This window comes from Pristiophorus japonicus, chromosome 14 (genome assembly GCF_044704955.1).
Source record: "Pristiophorus japonicus isolate sPriJap1 chromosome 14, sPriJap1.hap1, whole genome shotgun sequence".
NCBI classification, from domain to species: Eukaryota; Metazoa; Chordata; class Chondrichthyes; family Pristiophoridae; genus Pristiophorus; species Pristiophorus japonicus.
The window spans coordinates 30,348,253-30,367,953 of NC_091990.1; the positions used below are offsets into that span (position 1 = coordinate 30,348,253).

The window sequence follows — 19,701 nt, forward strand, 5'->3', positions numbered from 1 at the left end:
TCTGTTGCTAATGTGTTTGTGTTGGGTTGTGGATATATCTGTTGACTCAGGTTTTCAGAATAGGAGGACATGGTGCAGGGTATTGTGCCTCTGCAGAACATTTTTCATCCAGAGGGTAGTGGGAGCGGTGGGGGGGGGGTCTGGAACTCACTGCCTCAAAGGTAGTAGAGGCAGAAACCCTCATCGCATTTAAAAAGTGCTTAGATATTTGCTTGAAATACCGTAATCTGCAAGGCTACGAACCAAGAGCTGGAAAGTGGGATTAGGCTGGATAACACTTTTTTGGCCGGCACAGACATAATGGGTCGAAAGGCCTCCTTCTGTGTTGTAAATTTCTATGATGGTTGGTGAGTTGACAGATTCAGAAGTTTCCTGTTGGCTTTGTGCCTTGACTTAGCCATAAGTCGTTTTCTGCTTTAAATATCTATCCACTCCTTATTTACTTTCCAGTGCTTGTGTGTGGGCTGTTTCTTGCACCACAACATTCTATGCCTTTGTCAGGTCTAACTTTGTTGCATTCAGAGTTACACCTGACAACTTGTTGCCAGGTGCAGCTTTTATTATCTTTAAGAGTTTATGGGGGAAAATTTCCGTAGCACCCCGTCTGGAGGCGGTAGCACTCACGAGGCGCAAAAATTATCGCCAGGCGGAGAAGTCTCGGCCCTTGTGAGAAATTGGGGTTACCGTCCCCAAAAGGAAGTGGAGCGCTAAATAACACGTTCAAAGCACCAACTCGACAAAATCAGATGTTTTTTTTTTTAAAGGCCCACACCACCCGATACCCGTCACCTGAAGCTGTCGCTGGCATCGCCCGGCGCAACTTCAGGGGGCGAAACCCAATTTAGGGTCCGGGGCGATAACGGGGCGCTGTGCATGATGATGACGTTGTTATCGCCGTCGCAGCGGAGTGGGGCGCTATGGGTTACCGCCACTGCTAAACTCCTGCTGAATTTAACGGGAGACGTTAACGGTGCTGCACTTGGGCGAAAAGTCGATTGCGTCCTGTTAGCGCCCTCTGGGGGCGTGAACAGTTGGCGCAAACGACCCAAATTTCTAGGCCTATGTTCTTAAACATGAGCACCTTATTCACACTGTTGTGCTCCTCTTTGGGAACTTGTTTTCTATTGAGTTTCAAGGTAGTATTTTTATGTGTGATTGTATTTTTTGTTTTACAAATGCACTGAAGTATGACATCTAAAGTGTGTCAGGAAGTAAGTGTGACACACAAAGTGCGAGATTAACAGGACAGCTACATCAACATTGTGGTTACAAGAGCAGGACAGAGCCTGCATACTCTGCAGTGAGTGGCTCTCCTCTCATTTGTTTTACTATTATCTGACGCGAGTATTCAGAAGTGTGATTTGAGTGTATGTATGAAGGGTATTGTATGATTAATAATGCAGTTATTTTGTATTTATTTTCCTTTATTTTTATTGCTGCCTCTTTTATTGCAATTGATTTACAGAGGACTTAAGTCTAAATAGTTATGTTTGTTGCAATTACACCTCTAAGCAGCACAGTTGGTCTTTACGCTATGTGTGCAGGCCCAGATTAACAGGGGTGCTGATCAAGTGAACAGTTGCTTTCCTGGATGATGTCGAGCTTCTTCAGTGTTGTTGCAGCTGTACCCGTAAATGGGGTGTCTCCCATCACGCTGCTGGCTTCAACCTTGGGGATGATGGAGAAGCTTTGAGAGGTCAGGGGGCGAGCCACTCACTGCAGCGTATGCAGGCTCTGTCCTGCTCTTGTAACCACAATGTTGATGTAGCTGTCCTGTTAATCTCGCTCTTTCTGTGTCACACTTATTTCCTGTCGCACTTCAGATGTCATACTTCAATGCATCCCCTGTCTCACTGTAAGCAATGACATAGGAGATCGGCTAGTATGCATAAATGAGGAAGCCATGACAGCCATGCCTAATAGTTTATGGTGATATGTGTACACTTCTGGGCTGGGCGGGACACATCATCCACATGCCCAACACGAGGCTCCCAAAGCAAGCGCTCTACGCGGAGCTTCAACACGGCAAGCGAGCCTCAGGTGGGCAGAGGAAACGCTTCAAGGACACCCTCAAAGCCTCCTTGGGAAGTGCAACATCCCCATCCACTCCTGGGAATCCCTGGCCCATGACCGTCAAAGTGGAGGAGAGCATCTGGGAGGGCGCTGAGCAACTCGAGCCCCATCGCCGAGAACAAGCAGAAACCAAGCGTAGACAGCGGAAGAAGCGTGCGTCAACCCAGGCTTCCCACCCACCCTTTCCTTCAACTATTGTCTGCCCCACCTGTGACAGATACTGTAGGTCCCGCATTGGACTCCTGTCACCTGAGAACTCACTTTAAGAGTGGAAGCAAGTCATCCTCGACTCCAAGGGACTGCCTATGATGATGATACTTCCAGCAGGAGTCACTATATTGGGGTTAGAAGCTGGCCAATCTTGTTTGATATAGTTATAACAGCTCTCTCCCACTCAAATGAAGCAGATACAATTACAGAAAATAGTGTGCCTAGATTGTGATTGTTGGCAAGTTAAGTAACAGCACAGGGCTTCCTAACTGAACTTCACCTAACAAGTTAGAACATAGGAACATAAGAAATAGGAACAGGAGTAGGCCATACAACCCCTCGAGCCTGCTCCGCCATTGAATAAGATCATGGCTAATCTGATCATGGACTCAACTCCACTTCCCCGCCCGCTCCCCATAATCCCTTATCCCCTTATCGTTTAAGAAACCGTCTATTTCTGTCTTAAATTTATTCAATGTCCCAGCTTCCACAGATCTCTGAGGCAGCGAATTCCACAGATTCACAGATGAGAGAAGAAATTTCTCCTCATCTCTGTTTTAAATGGGCGGCCCCTTATTCTAAGATCATGCCCTCTAGTTCTAGTCTCCCCCATCAGTGGAAACATCCTCTCTGCATCCACCTTGTCAAGTTCCCTCATAATCTTATACGTTTCGATAAGATCACCTCTCATTTTTCTGAATTCCAATGAGGCCCAACCTACTCAACCTTTCTTCATAAGTCAATCCCCTCATCCCCGGAATCAACCTAATGAACCTTCTCTGAACTGTCTCCAAAGCAAGTATACCCTTTCGTAAATATGGAAACCAAAACTGCATGCAGTATTCCAGGCGTGGCCTCACCAATACCTTATATAGCTGTAGCAAGACCTTCCCTGCTTTTATACGCCATCCCTTTTGCAATAAAGGCCAAGATACCATTGGCCTTACTGATCATTTGCTGTACCTGCATACTATCCTTTTGTGTTTCATGCACAAGTACCCCCAGGTCCCACTGTACTGCGGCACTTTGCATCTTTCTCCATTTAAATAATAACTTGCTTTTTGATTTTTTTTCTGCCAAAGTGCATGACCTCACACTTTCCGACATTATACTCCATCTGCCAAATTTTTGCCCACTCACTTAGCCTGTCTATGTCCTTTTGCAGATTTTTTGTGTCCTCCTCACATATTGCTTTTCCTCCCATCTTTGTATCGTCAGCAAACTTGGCTATGTTATACTCACTTCCTTCTTCAAAGTCGTTAATATAGATTGTAAATAGTTGGGGTCCCAGCACTGATCCCTGCAGCACCCTCCTAGTTACCCTGCAGCACCCTCCTAGTTACTGGTTGCCAACCAGAGAATGAACCATTTACCCCAATTCTCTGTTTTCTGTTAGTTAGCCAATCCTCTATCCATGCTCATATATTACCCCCAACCCCGTGAACTTTTATCTTGTGCAGTAACCTTTTGTGTGGCACCTTGTCAAATGCCTTCTGGAAGTCCAAATACACCACATCCACTGGTTCCCTTTTATCCACCCTGTTTGTTACATCCTTAAAGAATTCCAGCAAATTTGTCAAACATGACTTCCCCTTCATAAATCCATGCTGACTGCCTGGCCGAATTTTGCTTTTCCAAATGTCCTGCTACTGCTTCTTTAATAATGGACTCCAACATTTTCCCAACCACAGATGTTAGGCTAACTAGGCTATAGTTTCCTGCTTTTTGTCTGCCTCCTTTTTTAAATAGGGGCATTACATTTGCAGTTTTCCAATCTGTTACAGGATAATGATCAGAAATAGTGCCCAGTTGACTTTTCACCTTCCCAGCCCAGCTTTATGCAACATTTCTGTAATATCTTGCCATTTCTATTCAGCTATCATAGTATAAATCTCTGCAAAGAAAAAAGACTTTCTAAAATTACAATGGTTTTGGTCCCTAGTCTGTGCTAACGGTGAACCCACAACAGTAGGCTTCCATGGGGTAAGAAAGACTTGTATTTAAGTAGCACCTTTCATGACCACTGGACGTCCCAAAGCACTTTACAGTCAACACGGTTAACTCCCCTGCTCTTCTTCAATATAGTGCCATGGAATCTTTTACCTCAGCGGATGGGGCCTCAGTTTAATGTCTCATCTGAAAGACGACACCTCCGCCAGTGCAGCAAATCAGCAGAGATTTCTACACCCCATTACTACTCAATGATTCCAGTATGTACGCCAGGTGAAAACAGGCTCAGTTAAGATACTCTAAGATCACCAGAGTCTATTAGCATTTACTATGCAGCTCATGCATGAAGAATAGCTTCTTGCATAAGGCATTGGAGGGCTGCCATCATCCATGGAGCCATACTCCTATACAATTCATTTCCTTCAGAAAAGACGGAGAAACTTGGGGGAAAACGGGGTTGATGATTTTGTTACGCTTTCTATAGAGGAAATCTCCCCTTGCTTTTATAGCCAGAACAGAAAGTTATAACTGGCTTTATGTATTAGTTGCTGGGTATCCCTGGGATTACAATTACAGGAGTGTGAATCAAACATCTTAATCAGTTACGTTACTTTCCCCTTAAACAACTTACTTTTAGTCATTTTCCTACAACAATTAAAAGTAGCTAATTGCAGACCCCAATTTATTGGATTTTGCATTAACATAGAACTGGGGCAGTGGAATGGGCAATTAATCCAAGGCATTAATTTGTCCCAGACTTACTTTGTTTGTGAAGTTTGGGCATCTTGACATTTCACTGAAAAGTGGGCAGTGTTAGGCAATAGCAGAAATAATTTTCAAATTAATCCCCAATGAGTAATGCTGCACTCCCAGATAATCAACAGCAAAAGGTGGTTTAAATGAAACAAACATTTATCTGTGCACAATACGTATATAGATTGGTACTCAAAAACAGATTAACTGATCATTCTCAATTGCTGTTTGTGGGAACTTGCTGCATTTGCCTTGTGAAGTAATTTCATGTGAAGTCCGAAGAATGTGATAGTGATTTCAGTGCATTATTAAGGGAGTGCGACATCATTTTCGGATCAGATGTTAGATCAAGGCCTTGTTCACCTTCTCAAGTGGACTTAAAAGATCCAATGGCACTATTCGAAGAAGGACAGAAGAGTTCTCCTGCTGTCCTGGCCACTTATCCCTCAACCAACATCAGTAAAATAGATTATCTGGTCATTTATTTCATTACTGTTTGTGCGACCTTGCAATATACAAATTGGCTGCCATATTTCTCACATTACAACACTTCATAAAAAGTACTTAATTGGCTGCAAAGCATTTTGGAACGTGAAAGGTGCAAGTTTGTTCTTTCATTATATATAGGTTCTTTCTCAGTAGTGGTTTATGAGGAACTTCCTAACTGACATTAGAATACCTCTTAGTTATTTCAGATCACTGGGGTTTATTTTTAATAAGGGCATGTGCAGCATTAGCAGAAAAGTATATTAAAAGAACTTTCACTGCTCATTACCCTTAAAAGGAAAACATTTATTGAATGGTGAGTTAACTTAGTGTTATATCAACTACATATAGGGAAGTGGAGCTGAGTCCATGATCAGATCAGCCATGATCTTATTGAATGGTGGAGCAGGCTTGAGGGGCTGTATGGCCTATTCCTGTTCCTATCTCTTATGTTCTTATATCCAAGCATACTACGGTCAGGTAACACAGCAGTTCGATGCTGGTGAAGGTTGATTCCTTACACTCCAACAGATTGTTCAGTTTACAACTGGGGTAAAAATGTTGCCGCACCAACACTTTGACCGTATCAGTCATTAGTGATTTAATAAATATTAGAATGCAACACATTTACATTGCTGGCTAAAAAAGTGAGCTTTATTGCACAGAGGTTATCCCTACTTTGACTCTTAAACATTAGATTGTTATATGCAAATTGGGTATTTTGTGATAAATTCAGCTAGCCCGTGATTGACACAAGTATGAGCTAGGAGCACTTGGGTGATGAAGATGGTGCAATGACTAATGTTCAAAACATATGTTGAGTTATTTTAAACAAAAATGTGTCATGTATCATTTTTCAAGGTAGTGGGAGAGTCAGACTGAATTCCTAGATGAACAACCCAGCCCATCATGTGGATACACTGATGAACTGAATTTTAGTCAATGTCCAAGTGAGTAAAGTTATTGGTATCAATCTGCACATAATTCAGTTACGATTGGAAGAAATTTTATTTCTCTCCAAAGAGCTGAAGGTGGGAAGTTCATTTTGATCACATTCCACAGTAAAATGTGTAAATTGCTTAGAAACTGAAAATATTTTAAAGTGAATAGTACACTTGCACAGGTATTTAGAGTACATCTTACAGAAAATAAATTCTGTAACAGCAGAGATTGGACTGTTTTCTAGCTGACCAAGTTCTTCCACAGAAACTGTTCATCAGGTTAAAAAACCTATATCAACAAGAAATCAGCATCTTGCATTCATGTATGATTTTACAAAAGTTTAGAATTAAAAATAGCTTCAGAACTGATGAAAGCAAGTTTTTGTTCTACTGTGAATCTTAAATCTTTGAGAGAAACAAAAATATAACCGCAAGACATCAAAAAATCTTGTGGACTTTACATAAAAGATTGAATTGTGAATAGGTAGCAAGTACAGGAGGCAAATAATACTAATTGTTAGATACTCATACCCAAAAATTACAAAAAACCCACATGGAGACATCATGGTCCAGACCGTAGTCATCTGAAAAGCGTATGTGATGAGATGTACGCTTTCTGTTGGAGATCCATAAATGATGCTCATTACGTGAAAGATTTTGCAGCATTGATTAACAGGTTAGATTTACACAGGAGTACAGGATACAAAACTTATCACAACCTCTACATAGCATAGGAGGATAAGTCCATTTGAATGTTTCAGGAAAACAAGTTAGACAGCTGTTCCTCTCTCCAAATTCTGCTTGATCTCTGCAGTGTATTTTCCATAGAACCGTTCGGCCTTCTTGTTGAAGTTGGCATTTCTCTCGTTAATGTAGTCAATATCAGCATCGTCATTGTAACGCCGACGTCTGCTGTATTTGGCACGCTTCTCAATTCTGAAAAAGGAAATTAAACTTTGTACTATCACGAATAAAACAAAGCAAAATGATACACCAAAAATTGTCCAGTATAAATTTCCATTATCTATGCTAATTGGAAACACATAATTGATGCTAACATGGCAAAGACTGTATGTTGGTTGAAATCACTAATTTCACTAAACACATTTGACATGTATAGGAACTGGAGGTCTTTGCAGTTTACCAATGGCTCCCGAAGGAGACATTATAAATGAGAGGTACCTACACTGGAATTGTGTGGCATGTCTAACTGCCTTGTATTTTGGCAGCCTGTTTAGTCCCTGAAATGTTTTCATTCAATGGCTGTAATTAGAATTTTAAAGGGGAAATTCATTGGGGCTGGGGGGAGGGAGGATACTCCTCTCAAAAAGACTGCAAAAGAACAACCTTATTTGTTCCAGTTCAGTAACACCCACTTGGAGACCCACTGTGTTGGGTTTCCTGGCCGGAAAAGACTTGCTTGGATAATGTATTCAACTGATTTGTTTCCTGACAGCTGTCATTGAGACGAGATGGGGAATTAGCTCCTTCCAGAGTTCTGGATGCTAACCCTGGCACTCGAAAACAACTCCAACATTCAGAAGCAGCCAACAGCCCCATAGGGTCTGTCCAGAAATTTGATGCACATTCCTCAACTAGTCTGCAGATCAGAACAATTTGGAAATTGGGAGTCTTCCAGCAAAACAGAGACACAACAGGTACGCTAACTAATTATAAATACAGCAGACGCTAATCCCTGGCACCATCTCAGAAAACATTTTAAAATTGCAAACTATTACAGCACACACCTGGAATTAGCTAGTAATTGCTCCAGTGTACAATCACACTTGCTTAATGTTACAGTAAGACACCGCAAGCTGATTAAAGCATGAGGTGATAGCTAAATACGTTTAAAGCAGCACTCACTGTCAGTTTCCAGCAAAGCATTATTACAACCACCACAATAACCTTTAGTATCTATCAGTAGGGCTTTTCTGCCCTTCTAGCTCTGCAAGATGAGCTCCTGGTCTATTATGCATATTTTACAAACACACAAAAAATATAGCATTAAAAACACACTCACTGTTTTTCAACATCTGCCACCAGCCTGTCCACGCCTGCTTTGGATGGAACATGGGTCCCATGCAAGAGACTGTTTGCAGTTGCATAGAAGTCCTCCCCACTGTTGGTAAGAAATATAAAAACAAGCCCCCTTAGCACAGGTAGAAATATGTATTTAACCCCAATAATAATAATAATAATAATGCTCTCAGTGATTCCACTGTGATATCAATGGAGGTGCTTTTGGAAGATAAAACAACCAAAATACAATGTGAAGAACTGGTCATGAGAAAGGAAAAGTAAAGTTTAAATAGAAAATCTTAGTGATCATCAGATTTATTCAGTTTGAGGTTTCCTTACATTAGTATCTGTGGCACTAAGAATCAGGTTTAGATGTGATGCCCTCACAGTCAAATAGGCTGCCATATTCACTTTCTAGATAGTCCATTGGGGAAAGTACAGAGTACAGCCAGCACCTATAGTGGTACTCCAAACACGAGTCAGTAGCTTCAAGACCTCAGTGTCCTATTCGAGCCCGAGGTGCTTTTCTGACACCATATACTCTGCAATTCAAAGACTGCCTATGTCCACCTCTAACATTGCCTGCCTCGGTCTATCTGCTGCTGAAATCCTCCTCCTTGTCCGTCACCTCCAGATTTGACTATTCAAATACAGTCCTGGCCAGCCTCTCACTCCACCCTCCTTAAACTTCAGCTCATCCAAAGCCTTGCTGCCCATGTCCTGTCCTGCACCGTCTCACTCACCTATCACCCTGTCCTACATTTATTCCCTGTCCCCCAACACTTCAAATCTAAAATTCTCATTCTTAAATTTTAATCCTTTTATAGCCTCGTCCTTCCCCATCTCTGTAACCTATTCCAGCCCTATCCAAAATCTCCATTCTTTTAGAGTTTGGCATTTTGTGCATCCCTTCCACCTCCTGTTGCCCCACTATTGGTGGGCGTCCTTACAGCCATCTAGACCCCATACTTTGGAATTTCCTCCCCAAACCCCTCTACCCACTTCTTGTTCTTAAAACCCACCTCTGACTAAGGTTTTAGTCACCCCTCTTAATATCTCCTTCTTTGTCTGGCATCCATTTTGTCTGATTATGGCTTCCATGAAGTGTGTTGGGATGTTTTTCTACATTAAATATATTTACATATTTCTGCTATATAAATGCAAGTTATTGTTGGGAAGAGACCAAGGGAGAGGGAATGAATGTCTAATCACATTAAAAGAATCAAAATGTATATATACTGTACATATTGCATTAATATTTTGACTGAACAGATATTCTGCCTGTTACTGTTGCACATGGCTGCAGTGTGTACCATCTGCAAGATGCACTGCAGCAACTTGCCAAGGCTTCTTCGGCAGAACCTCCCAAACCCATGACCTCTACCACCTAGAAGGACAAGGCCAGCAGGCGCATGGGAGCATCATCACCTGCAAGTTCCCCTCCACGCCATCCTGACTTGGAGATGTATCGCCGTTCCTTCATCGTCGCTGCGTTAAATTCCTGGAACTCCCTCCCCAACAGCACTGTGGGAGTACCTTCACCACAAGGACTCCAGCGGTTCAAGAAAGCGGCTCACCACCACCTTCTCGAGGGCAATTAGGGATGGGCAATAAATGCTGACCTTGCCAGCGACACCCATATCCCGGAACGAATTAAAAAATGTTTTATTCTATTGTCTCTGTCCACATCCATTTCATCAGCTTAGTTTATTTATCTTAATGGAAGTACGTTATAACTTTAGATTTGATCTAAAGCGCTGCGGAGCCAGGGCTAAGACTAACAAATGATATTTTGTAGGTCTTCAGAGGGAGTATTTCATTAATTACAATGGGCTACTTTTGAAGGGTCTTTACAGCTCAGTGTGGCTGCAGATTTGTCTGCTATTAATTACCATTATGCTCTTTATTTCAGTATTTAACTTGTATATTGCTGTCAGTGTAATTTTGCAGATAGTGTCTGGATAACAACAACTTTCAGTGACTTGAAGGGAACTACTTTGAAATTTAATTTAAAGAGAAAGTAACTCTTGATATTTTGAATCTTCCCTCCTGGGCTCCAGATACATCGCATATGTAGTTCTGTTGGTTTTCTGGGTAAGTTAACATTTTTTAAATTACATAGGCTATTTAAAGGCTCTCAGTAGGAATCTAAACAAGGTAATTCTTTGTTCCATCACCAAGACTGCCTACTTCCAGCATCTGTAATATCGCCCGTCTCCGCCCCTGCCTCAGCCCATCGGCGGCTGAAACCCTCATCCATGCTTTGGTTACCTTCAGACTCGACTATTTCAATATGGCCCTCGTCGGCCTCCCACCTTCCAAAACTGTGCTGCCTGTATCCTAACTCTAACCAAGTTCCAGTCACCCATCAGCCCTGTGCCCGTTGACCTACATTTGCTCCTGGTGTGGCAACGCCTCAAATTTCATATTCTCATCCTGGTTATCAAATGCCTCCATGGCCCTGCCCCTCCATATTTCTGTAATCTCCTCCAACCCTCCGAGATCTCTATGCTCCTCCAATTCTGGCCTCTTCCGCATTCCCGATTTTAAACGCTCCACCATTGGCGGCCATGCCTTCAGCTACCAAGGTCCCAACCTCAGGAATTCCCTCCTTAAACCTCTCCTCCTTTAAGACACTTCATAAAACCTACCTCTGTTACCAAGCACCTGTCCCAATACCTCTTTATGCGGCTTGGTGTCCAATTTATTCTGATAATGCTTCTGTGAAGCGCCTTGGGATGTTTTACTATGTTAAAGGTGAAACATAAAGGAAAGTTGTTGAATTAAAAAATGAAGTGGATAGATCTGAGTGCCAGCAGCTATGATACTCCCCATGGAATACTTTTGTGGCCTTACACTGATAAATCTGTTTTTTTTCCCCTTTGTGTCTAGGCCACCCTCACATGTCATTTTCTCCCCTGTTCAGAATAGCATGAAGATCAGAAGGTACATTTTTAAAAAGCAACTCACACATCATCCTTCTGCTTCTTGTATTCCTCCATGTCTGGTTTAATCTGCTTCACTAATCTCTGATACTGGCGTAACTGAGCAGCAGCAAAATCTGAAACAAAAATGTAAACATCATTTAACAAGCATCCTAACATGAGAATAACAAACCCAGTCCAGAATGGAACCGTGTCTATGATAATGTAATTAAACAAAATATTACAAAATCTCACACCATCCTTCATTTTCTTACGACAACGTTTTGTCCTGGTAAGATGCCGTAAAATGTTCAATACATTTAAAACAAAATTAAAATTGTGACTTCAAAATCCTTCCTGTTTTACAATAAACAGAACACAAAAAAGTATGGTGCAATCATATTTGTTGAGTTTGAAACTCAAGTGATGTTTATGGCTGTCTCCGCACATATGATGTTGAACTGTATTTGCCCATGTGGTTGAAAGTCAGTTGAGATGACCTTGAACATCACTTCAACCAGTTGTCCCATGGACCATTTCAGGTGGCAGACAATGCTGGTATATCAATGCGCTGTATCGTGAGGAGTCAGACATGCCTGCAATTTTCAACATGGCATATTCTTGATTTCAGCTGAGACAACAGAGAAAAGTGTTTAGCAGAGGCTGGGAATATCCCGAGGGGGAAAAATTAGGGAAGTCACCCCGGAGACCCTCAGACAGATCATACCAGCTGTTTATGAAGCAGTATTGGCAGAGGATGAGAAACAGATTTGCTGTCTACACTCTTAGCTTGGGAATGAAGCATGGAGAATTTTGAGTGGCATAATGAAACTAATATTGATGGCAAATCTTACCTTTAAAAAAAAATCTTTTCATTCTTACATTGGATTTCAGCTGAAAGATTCATTTAATACAGGTTGACCCTCCCTTATTCGGATAAGGATAAGGGATTTTTCCATACGAGTCGTGGTTACGTTAAATTGGATGGTATAGGTACTGAGCAAGGGGATATCTGGATTGGCTGGCTTGGGGCTGGGAGTGTGGTAGAGAGATCAGTGGGGGGGAGCGGGGGCAGTGGATCGCAGGGTTAGGCCAACGATTGCAGGAGTCGGCAGAGAGGAAGGACTTCAATTTGTTCATGTTCCGCGCATGCGCCACCCGGTAGCCGGGAATGATTCTGGACAAGGGGTGGTTCCAGATAAGGGAGGTTCAACCTGTACTAAGTTTTGTTAGTACAGGATGAGCGTCCGAAATCCGGACATTGCGCTGATCCGTGGAGGGGTCGTCTAGAAACCGGAAAATGTTCCGAAATCCGAACACTTTTTAAAACCGATTATGCTGCAAGTTGGGCCTAGGGAGGGGGGAAAAAACACCAAAAAATAAACATTCACAAAACCCTTACCTACTAAATCGCTGAAAAAGAATTAATAAAAACTTTAACATACCTTTTTTGCAGGTCTTCAACGTAAGTTTTTCCTGGCTACTGCCGCTGACCTGCAGCACCGCCCCCGAACCCTCTGCCGCCCCCACCCTTCCTCCCAACATGGCTTCATAAAAAGAGAGGTCATGTCTCACAAATCTAATTGTATTTTTTGAAAAAGTTAGACGAGGAAAACCCAGTAGATATTGTCAACTTAGATTTCCACAAAGCTTTTGACAAGGTATCGCATAAGAGGCTTCTATATAAGATCGCAGCCTCTGGTATTAGAGGAAATATTTTGAGTTGGATTCAGAACTGGCTGGCAGGACGCAGGCAAAAAGGTAGTTATAGATGGATTTGGATCCGTTTGGAGACTGGTCACCAGTGGTGTCCCACAGGGATCAGTGTTGGGATCGTTGCTTTTACTATTTTTATTAATGATCTGGATTTTGGGGTTGGGGCCACAATTTGCAAATGATACCAAGACCTGTGCGTGTGTTCGAACTGTAGCTGATGCTTGTCTGCTTCAGGTAAATCTGAATGTGTTGGGAGATTGGGTTCAAGACTGGAAAATGATGTATAACTTAGATAAGTGCAGTGTTATGCATGTGGGCAGGGCAAATGCTCAACATTCATACACCCTACAGGGAAAGACATTAAAGATGGTGGAGATAGAAAGAGATTTGGGCATTATAGTGTATACATCCTTAAAGGTACATGAGCAATGCCGTGCAATGATACCTAGAGCTAATGGTGTATCCATAGGACAATTGAGTATAAGATGAGGCGTACTGTTGTGTCTTTGTACAAGACCGTAGTCAGGTTATACTTGGAATACTGTGCCCAGTTTTGGTCTCCTCATATGGTGGGTGATATTGAGGCTCTGGAAAGGTTGCAGAAGAGGGTCACAAGACTAGTTCCAAGTCTAAAGCATCTTAGTTATCAAGATCGGCTAAAAGAGTTGGGACTCTATACCCAAGAGCAGCGTAGACTTAGGGGGGGATCTGACTGAGGTTTATAAGAACATATGAAATAGGAACAGGAGTAGGCCATAAGGCCCCTCGAGCCTGCTCCGCCATTCAATAAGGTCATGGCTGATCTGATCATGGACTCAGCTCCACTTCCCTGCCCACTCCCCATAACCCCTTATCGTTTAAGAAACTGTCTATTTCTGTCTTAAATTTATTTATTGTCCCAGCTTCCACAGCTCTCTGAGGCAGCGAATTCCACAGATTCACAACCCTCAGAGAAGAAATTTCTCCTCATCTCAGTTCTAAATGGGCGGCCCCTAATTCTAAGATTATGCCCTCTAGTTCTAGTCTCCCCCACCAATGGAAACATCCTCTCTGCATCCACTTTGTCTAGCCCCCTCATAATCTTATACATTTCTATAACACCACCTCTCATTCTTCTGAATTCCAATGAATAGAGGTCCAACCTACTCAACCTTTCCTCAGAAGTCAACCCACTCATCCCCGGGATAAACCTTGTGAATCTTCTCTGAACTGCCTCCACAGCAAGTATATCCTTTCGTAAATATGGAAACCAAAACTGCATGCAGTATTCCAGGTGTGGCCTCACCAATACCCTGTACAGCTGTAACAAGACTTCTCTGCTTTTATACTCCATCCACTTTACAATAAAGCCCCAAATTCCATTGGCCTTCCTGATCACTTGCTGTACCTGCATACTATCCGTTTGTGTTTCATGCACAAGTACCCCCAGGTCCCGCTGTACTGCGGCACTTTTCAATCTTTCTCCATTTAAATATTAACTTGCTCTTTGATTTTTATCTGCCAAAGTGCATGACCTCACACTTTCCAACATTATACTCCATCTGCCAAACTCTTGCCCACTCACTTAGCCTGTCTATGTCCTCCTGCAGTCTCTTTATGTCCTCCTCACACATTACCCTTCCTCCCATCTTTGTATCGTCAGCAAACTTGGCTACGTTACACTCAGTCCCCTCTTCCAAGTTGTTAATATAGATTGTAATAAGGTGGATGAATTAACTGTGCAAATAGATGTTAACAAATATGATGTGATTGGGATTACGGAGACGTGGCTCCAGGATGATCAGGGCTAGGAACTCAACATCCAGGGGTATTCAACATTCAGGAAGGATAGAATAAAAGGAAAAGGAGGTGGGGTAGCATTGCTGGTTAAAGAGGAGATTAATGCAATAGTTAGGAAAGACATTAGCTTGGATGATGTGGAATCTATATGGGTAGAGCTGCAGAACACTAAAGGGCAAAAATCGTTAGTGGGAGTTGTGTACAGACCTCCAAACAGTAGTAGTGATGTTGGGGAGGGCATCAAACAGGAAATTAGGAGTGCATGCAATAAAGGTGCAGCAGTTATAATGGGTGACTTTAATATGCACATAGATTGGGCCAGCCAAACTGGAAGCAATACGATGGAGGAGGATTTCCTGGAGTGCATAAGGGATGGTTTTCTAGACCAATATGTCGAGGAATCAACTAGGGGGGAGGCCATCTTAGACTGGGTGTTGTGTAATGAGAGAGGATTAATTAGCAATCTCATTGTGCGAGGCCCCTTGGGGAAGAGTGACCATAATATGATGGAATTCTGCATTAGAATGGAGAATGAAACAGTTAATTCAGAGACCATGGTCCAGAACTTAAAGAAGGGTAATTTTGAAGGTATGAGGCATGAATTGGCTAAGATAGATTGGCTAATGATACTTAAGTGGTTGACTGTGGATGGGCAATGGCAGACATTTAGAGACCGCATGGATGAATTACAACAATTGTACATTCCTGTCTGGCGTAAAAATAAAAAAGGGAAGGTGGCTCAACCGTGGCTATCTAGGGAAATCAGAGATAGTATTAAAGCCAAGGAAATGGCATACAAATTGGCCAGAAATAGCAGCGAACCTGGGGACTGGGAGAAATTTAGAACTCAGCAGAGGAGGACAAAGGGTTTGATTAGGGCAGGGAAAATGGAGTACGAGAAGAAGCTTGCAGGGAACATTAAGGCGGATTGCAAAAGTTTCTATAGGTATGTAAAGAGAAAAAGGTTAGTAAAGACAAACGTAGGTCCCCTGCAGTCAGAATCAGGGGAAGTCATTAACGGGGAACAAAGAAATGGCAGACCAATTGAACAAGTACTTTGGTTCAGTATTCACTAAGGAGGACACAAACAACCTTCCGGATATAAAAGTGGTCAGAGGGTCTATTAAGGAGGAGGAACTGAGGGAAATCTTTATTAGTCGGGAAATTGTGTTGGGGAAATTGATGGGATTGAAGGCCGATAAATCCCCAGGGCCTGATGGACTGCATCCCAGAGTACTTAAGGAGGTGGCCTTGGAAATAGCGGATGCATTGACAATCATTTTCCAACATTCCATTGACTCTGGATCAGTTCCTATCGAGTGGAGGGTAGCCAATGTAACCCCACTTTTTAAAAAAGGAGGGAGAGAGAAAGCAGGGAATTATAGACCGGTCAGCCTGACCTCAGTAGTGGGTAAAATGATGGAATCAATTTATTAAGGATGTCATAGCAGCGCATTTGGAAAATGGTGACATGATAGGTCCAAGTCAGCATGGATTTGTGAAAGGGAGATCATGCTTGACAAATCTTCTGGAATTTTTTGAGGATGTTTCCAATAAAGTGGACAAAGGAGTACCCGTTGATGTGGTATATTTGGACTTTCAGAAGGCTTTCGACAAGGTCCCACACAGGAGATTAATGTGCAAAGTTAAAGCACATGGGATTGGGGGTAGTGTGCTGACGTGGATTGAGAACTGGTTGTCAGACAGGAAGCAAAGAGTAGGAGTAAATGGGTACTTTTCGGAATGGCAGGCAGTGACTAGTGGGGTACCGCAGGGTTCTGTGCTGGGGCCCCAGTTGTTTACATTGTACATTAATGATTTAGACGAGGGGATTAAATGTAGTATCTCCAAATTTGCGGATGACACTAAGTTGGGTGGCAGTGTGAGCTGCGAGGAGGATGCTATGAGGCTGCAGAGTGACTTGGCTAGGTTAGGTGAGTGGGCAAATGCGTGGCAGATGAAGTATAATGTGGATAAATGTGAGGTTATCCACTTTGGTGGTAAAAACAGAGAGACAGACTATTATCTGAATGGTGACAGATTAGGAAAAGGGAAGGTGCAACGAGACGTGGGTGTCATGGTACATCAGTCATTGAAGGTTGGCATGCAGGTACAGCAGGCGGTTAAGAAAGCAAATGGCATATTGGCCTTCATAGCGAGGGGATTTGAGTACAGGGGCAGGGAGGTGTTGCTACAGTTGTATAGGGCCTTGGTGAGGCCACACCTGGAGTATTGTGTACAGTTTTGGTCTCCTAACTTGAGGAAGGACATTCTTGCTATTGAGGGAGTGCAGCGAAGATTCACCAGACTGATTCCCGGGATGGTGGGACTGACCTATCAAGAAAGACTGGATCAACTGGGCTTGTATTCACTGGAGTTCAGAAGAGTAAGAGGGGATCTCATAGAAACGTTTAAAATTCTGACGGGTTTGGACAGGTTGGATGCAGGAAGAATGTTCCCAATGTTGGGGAAGTCCAGAACCAGAGGTCACAGTCTAAGGATAAGGGGTAAGCCATTTAGGACCTAGATAAGGAGAAACCTCTTCACCCAGAGAGTGGTGAACCTGTGGAATTCTCTACCACAGAAAGTAGTTGAGGCCAATTCACTAAATATATTCAAAAGGGAGTTAGATGAAGTCCTTACTACTCGGGGGATCAAGGGGTATGGCGTGAAAGCAGGAAGGGGGTACTGAAGTTGCATGTTCAGCCATGAACTCATTGAATGGCGGTGCAGGCTAGAAGGGCTGAATGGCCTGCTCCTGCACCTATTTTCTATGTTTCTATGTAAATAGTTGGGGTCCCAGCACTGATCCCTGCGGCACCCCACTTGTTACTGATTGCCAACCAGAGAATGAACCATTTATCCCAACTCTCTTCTGTTTGTCAGCCAATCTTCTATCCATGCTACTATATTACACCCAACCCCTTGAACTTTTATCTTGTGCAGTAACCTTTTGTGTGGCGCCTTGTCAAATGCCTTCTGGAAGTCCAAATACACCACATCCACTGGTTCCCCTTTATCCACCCTGTACGTTACATCCTCAAAGAATTCCAGCAAATTTGTCAAACATGACTTCCCCATCATAAATCCATGCTGACTTACCAAATTTTGCTTTTCCAAATGTTCTGCTCCTGCTTCTTTAATAATGGACTCCAACATTTTCCCAACCACAGATGTTAGGCTAACTGGTCTATAGTTTCCTGCTTTTTGTCTGCCTCCTTTTTTAAATAGGGGCGTTACATTTGCAGTTTTCCGATCTGCTGGGACCTCCCCAGAATCCAGGGAATTTTGGTAAATTATAACCAATGCATCCACAATCCCTGCCATTACTTCTCTTAAGACCCTAGGATGCAAGTCATCAGATCTAGGGGATTTATCTGCTTTTAGTCCCATTATCTTACTGAGCACCGCCTCCTTAGTTATTGTGATTGTGTTAAGTTCCTCCCCCCCTATAGTCCCTTGACTATCCACTGTTGGGAATATTGTTAGTGTCCTCTACCGTAAAAACTGATACAAAATACTTGTTTAGAGTTTCTGCCATCTCCATGTTCCCCATTACTAATTCCCCGGTCTTGTCCTCTAAGGAACCAACATTTACTTTAGCCACTCTTTTTCTTTTTATATACCTATAGAAACTCTTACTATCTGTTTTTATATTTTGTGCTAGTTTACTTTCATAAGATAATGAAGGGAATAGATGGTGATCCAACTGACAGTTTATTTCAATTAAATAGGTTAGGCAGGACCAAGCGTCACAGATTTAAGTTGTAGAGGCCTAGATCTAGGCTAGACGTTAAGAGGTGGTTCTTTTCCCAGAGAATAGACGACCTCTGGAACAAGCTGCCGATTGCATGTGATGGATACAGATTCACTGAATTCCTTCAAGCGAAAGCTGGATTTGTTTCTGGCTGCGGTGGTGATCTCCTGGACTAGTTTCGATCACCTAGATGGGTCGGAGAGGAATTTCCCAGATTTCCCCCCCCACCTCAAATTGGCCTCGGTTTTTAATCTGATTTTTGCCTCTCCCAGGAGATCACATGGATTCGAGTGGGGTGGACTGTATGTGTTGTGATACAAAAGGTATCGCAATTGTGTGGGACGGGCTCGATGGACCAGATAGTCTTTACCTATCCGTCATTGGTCGTATAGGCACTTGAGGATGAGTAACTTACAGGGTTACGGATAAAAAGCGGGGATGTGGGACCAAGCACAACCACTCCTTCAAAGAGCCAACACGGAGAGTGTTGGGGACGATAGGATCAGGTTCTGAAACTACTCATCGCCAAGGTTCACACATGAATAATGGCCATATATGTGAGGGCACCCATGAAATCATATACCAGCAAAGTGTCAAAGCTTTCAGGAGACGACAATTAGTGGCGAAATTATTATTTTTTTTAAACCACCTCCTTCTAAGTGTATTTAAGATGCTTCTTCGGCAGCACCTCCCAAACCCGTGACCTCTACCACCTAGAAGGATAAGGGCAGCAGGCGCATGGGAACACCATCACCTGCAAGTTCCCCTCTAAGTTACACACCATCCTGACTTGGAAATATATCGCCGTTCGTTCATTGTCGCTGATTCAAAATCCTAGAACTCCCTCCCTACAGCATTGTGGGAGTACCTTCACTCAAAGGACTGCAGCGGTTCAAGAAGGTGGCTCACCACCACTTCTCGAGGGCAATTAGGGATGGGCCTCAAATGCTGGCCCATCCCGCCCACATCCATATCCCGATAATGTCTGAGTTCCTTACCAGCCCTCCAAATATTGTGCCTTTTGATTGTCCGATCATGTGTGCTGAAATAGGAAACTTTGAAGGTGATAAGAACATAAGAATTAGGAACA

At 42.8% G+C, this 19,701-nt stretch overlaps 1 protein-coding gene across 2 annotated transcripts in view; it reads right to left on the reverse strand.

Annotated features, from left to right (window-relative positions):
- Positions 1 to 6,104: 6,104 nt before the first annotated feature.
- syf2 (SYF2 pre-mRNA-splicing factor) overlaps positions 6,105 to 19,701 on the reverse strand; it is a 28,414-nt gene continuing 14,817 nt past the window's right edge. For both annotated transcript variants that reach the window (XM_070899091.1, XM_070899090.1), the window contains exons 5-7: positions 11,406 to 11,496; positions 8,437 to 8,535; positions 6,105 to 7,349 (exon numbers count right to left, since the gene is read on the reverse strand). In XM_070899091.1, the coding sequence (XP_070755192.1) occupies positions 7,184 to 7,349; positions 8,437 to 8,535; positions 11,406 to 11,496 (356 nt within the window). In that variant the 3' untranslated portion in view covers positions 6,105 to 7,183. The remainder of the gene's footprint in view (positions 7,350 to 8,436; positions 8,536 to 11,405; positions 11,497 to 19,701) is intronic.